The sequence below is a fragment of the Crinia signifera genome, chromosome 7 (assembly GCF_055691185.1).
Source record: "Crinia signifera chromosome 7, ASM5569118v1, whole genome shotgun sequence".
NCBI lineage: Eukaryota > Metazoa > Chordata > Amphibia > Anura > Myobatrachidae > Crinia > Crinia signifera.
The window spans coordinates 3,650,465-3,652,912 of record NC_139223.1 but is presented as its reverse complement, the minus strand read 5'-3'; the positions used below and the strand labels follow the sequence as shown (position 1 = coordinate 3,652,912).

At 47.4% G+C, this 2,448-nt stretch overlaps 1 protein-coding gene across 1 annotated transcript; it reads left to right on the top strand.

Annotated features, from left to right (window-relative positions):
- Positions 1–1,331: 1,331 nt before the first annotated feature.
- Positions 1,332–2,240, top strand: LOC146020612 (taste receptor type 2 member 9-like). Its single transcript, XM_083153864.1, has one exon. It carries the CDS (start codon positions 1,332–1,334, stop codon positions 2,238–2,240), a length of 909 nt encoding a protein of 302 aa, XP_083009990.1.
- Positions 2,241–2,448: the final 208 nt, after the last annotated feature.

Below are 2,448 nucleotides of genomic sequence, written 5' to 3'. Positions count from 1 at the left end.
GCGTGATCCCTGATAATGAGCACACCTGGTCAGATGTATCACCTGCGTGATCCCTGATAATGAGCACACCTGGTCAGCTGTATCACCTGCGTGATCCCTGATAATGAGCACACCTGGTCAGATGTATCACCTGTGTGATCCCTGATAATGAGCACACCTGGTCAGATGTATCACCTGCGTGATCCCTGATAATGAGCACACCTGGTCAGGTGTATTACTGTACCTGCGGGATCCCTGATAATGAGCACACCTGGTCAGGTGTATGTCATGCGTGATCCCTGATAATGAGCACACCTGGTCAGATGTATCACCTGTGTGATCCCTGATAATGAATACATCTGATCAGCTGTATCACCTGTGTGATCCCTGATAATGAGCAGACCTGGTCAGATGTATCACCTGTGTGATCCCTGATAATGAGCACACCTGGTCAGATGTATCACCTGTGTGATCCCTGATAATGAGCACACCTTTTCAGATGTATCACCTGTGTGATCCCTGATAATGAGCACACCTGGTCAGGTGTATTACTGTACCTGCGTGAGAACAGGCAATGAGCACACCTGGCCAGATGTATCACCTGCGTGATCCCTGATAATGAGCACACCTGGTCAGCTGTATCACCTGTGTGATCCCTGATAATGAGCACACCTGGTCAGGTGTATTACTGTACCTGCGTGAGAACAGGCAATGAGCACACCTGGCCAGTTGTATGTCATGCATGATCCCTGATAATGAGCACACCTGGTCAGATGTATCACCTTTGTGATCCCTGATAATGAGCACACCTAGTCAGATGTATCACCTGTGTGATCCCTGATAATGAGCACACCTGGTCAGATGTATCACCTGCATGATCCCTGATAATGAGCACACCTGGTCAGATGTGTCACCTGCGTGATCCCTGATAATGAGTACACCTGGTCAGGTGTATTACTGTACCTGCGTGAGAACAGGCAATGAGCACACCTGGCCAGATGTATCACCTGTGTGATCCCTGATAATGAGCACACCTGGTCAGATGTATCACCTGCGTGATCCCTGATAATGAGCACACCTGGTCAGGTGTATCACCTGCATGATCCCTGATAATGAGCACACCTGGTCAGGTGTATCACCTGCATGATCCCTGATAATGAGCACACCTGGTCAGATGTATCACCTGCGTGATCCCTGATAATGAGCACACCTGGTCAGGTGTATTACTGTACCTGCGTGAGAACAGGCAATGAGCACACCTGAGTGCTTTGCATATCTCCCATGTCTATCAGTCAGTGACATTCCTCCTGTTATACACAATCCAGTTACAGCTTAAACAGCAGGACGCCAGGATGGTGACTCTTCTCTGGCTGGTGGGATTCACCTTTGCAGTGGTCGAAACTGTAGCTGGAATTCTACTTAATGGCTTTATATTAATATTGAACATTTTGGACTGGAGAGGGGGGCTGCATCTGAGCCTATGTGATAGGATACTAGCTCTCCTGGCTCTGAACAGTGTCTTCCTGCAATGTGACTTGGCCATAAGCACCTTACTCTTAGTATTATTCCCTACAGTGATTGAGAACAGAAATATATATTCCATGATAGCTGTAATTATCATTTTCCAAATGTACTTCAGCTTCTGGATCATGGCCAGCCTGTGCACTTACTACTGTCTGCGGATCGCCAGCTTTAAGCACCATGTCTTTGTGCACCTGAAGGCGAGGATCTCACAACTGGTACCAAAGCTCCTGGTGGGGTCTTTTGCATTATGTTTTACTCTCAGTGTCCTGAGCATCTGGAATATCAAAGTAGTCTCTAATGGGAATACCGGGAATCTCACGGTCAGCCCCAGGAACTCCATGAGCATTAACTTTCATCCACTCTTTAGAGTTCTGAGTATTTTGCTGGGCAGCTGCTTACCTTTTGTGCTGGTCATCGTGGCCATCGTTCTCACATTGTCCTCTCTGTGGACCCATGCCTGGAGCATGAAGAAGAGTAGTGATGGCTCCAGCACCCCAAGAATGGACGCTCACATGAGGGCAGCCCGAATCATGGTTCTGCTGACTATCCTCTTTGCGGTCTTTTACATCTGTCAGGTCAACCTCGTGTCATCCCCAATGACGCTGGACTCCGCTAGGGAACTCATACTATTGTTTTTCATTTTGTTTTATCCTACCGCTCAGCCCTTAGTCTTCCTCCTGGGGAACACCAGGCTCCGCTCAGCGTGTCTGAGGCTTAGTACCTGTAGCACACATTAGGGGAGATGTACCCAGCCTTGGATAATGTAGATTAGTTGCTTCTGTCATGTTATAGACTGTGCTAGGTAACGTAGGACCGCTTCTTGGATGTGTTGGGTAATTTCTCTGCATTATCTGTCTCCAAAGATTGATAAATCTCTACCTTTTATTGTTATCATGTGATCTTTATTCCAATTTCTATTCTACCTTCTGTGGTTGAGCGTGCAAG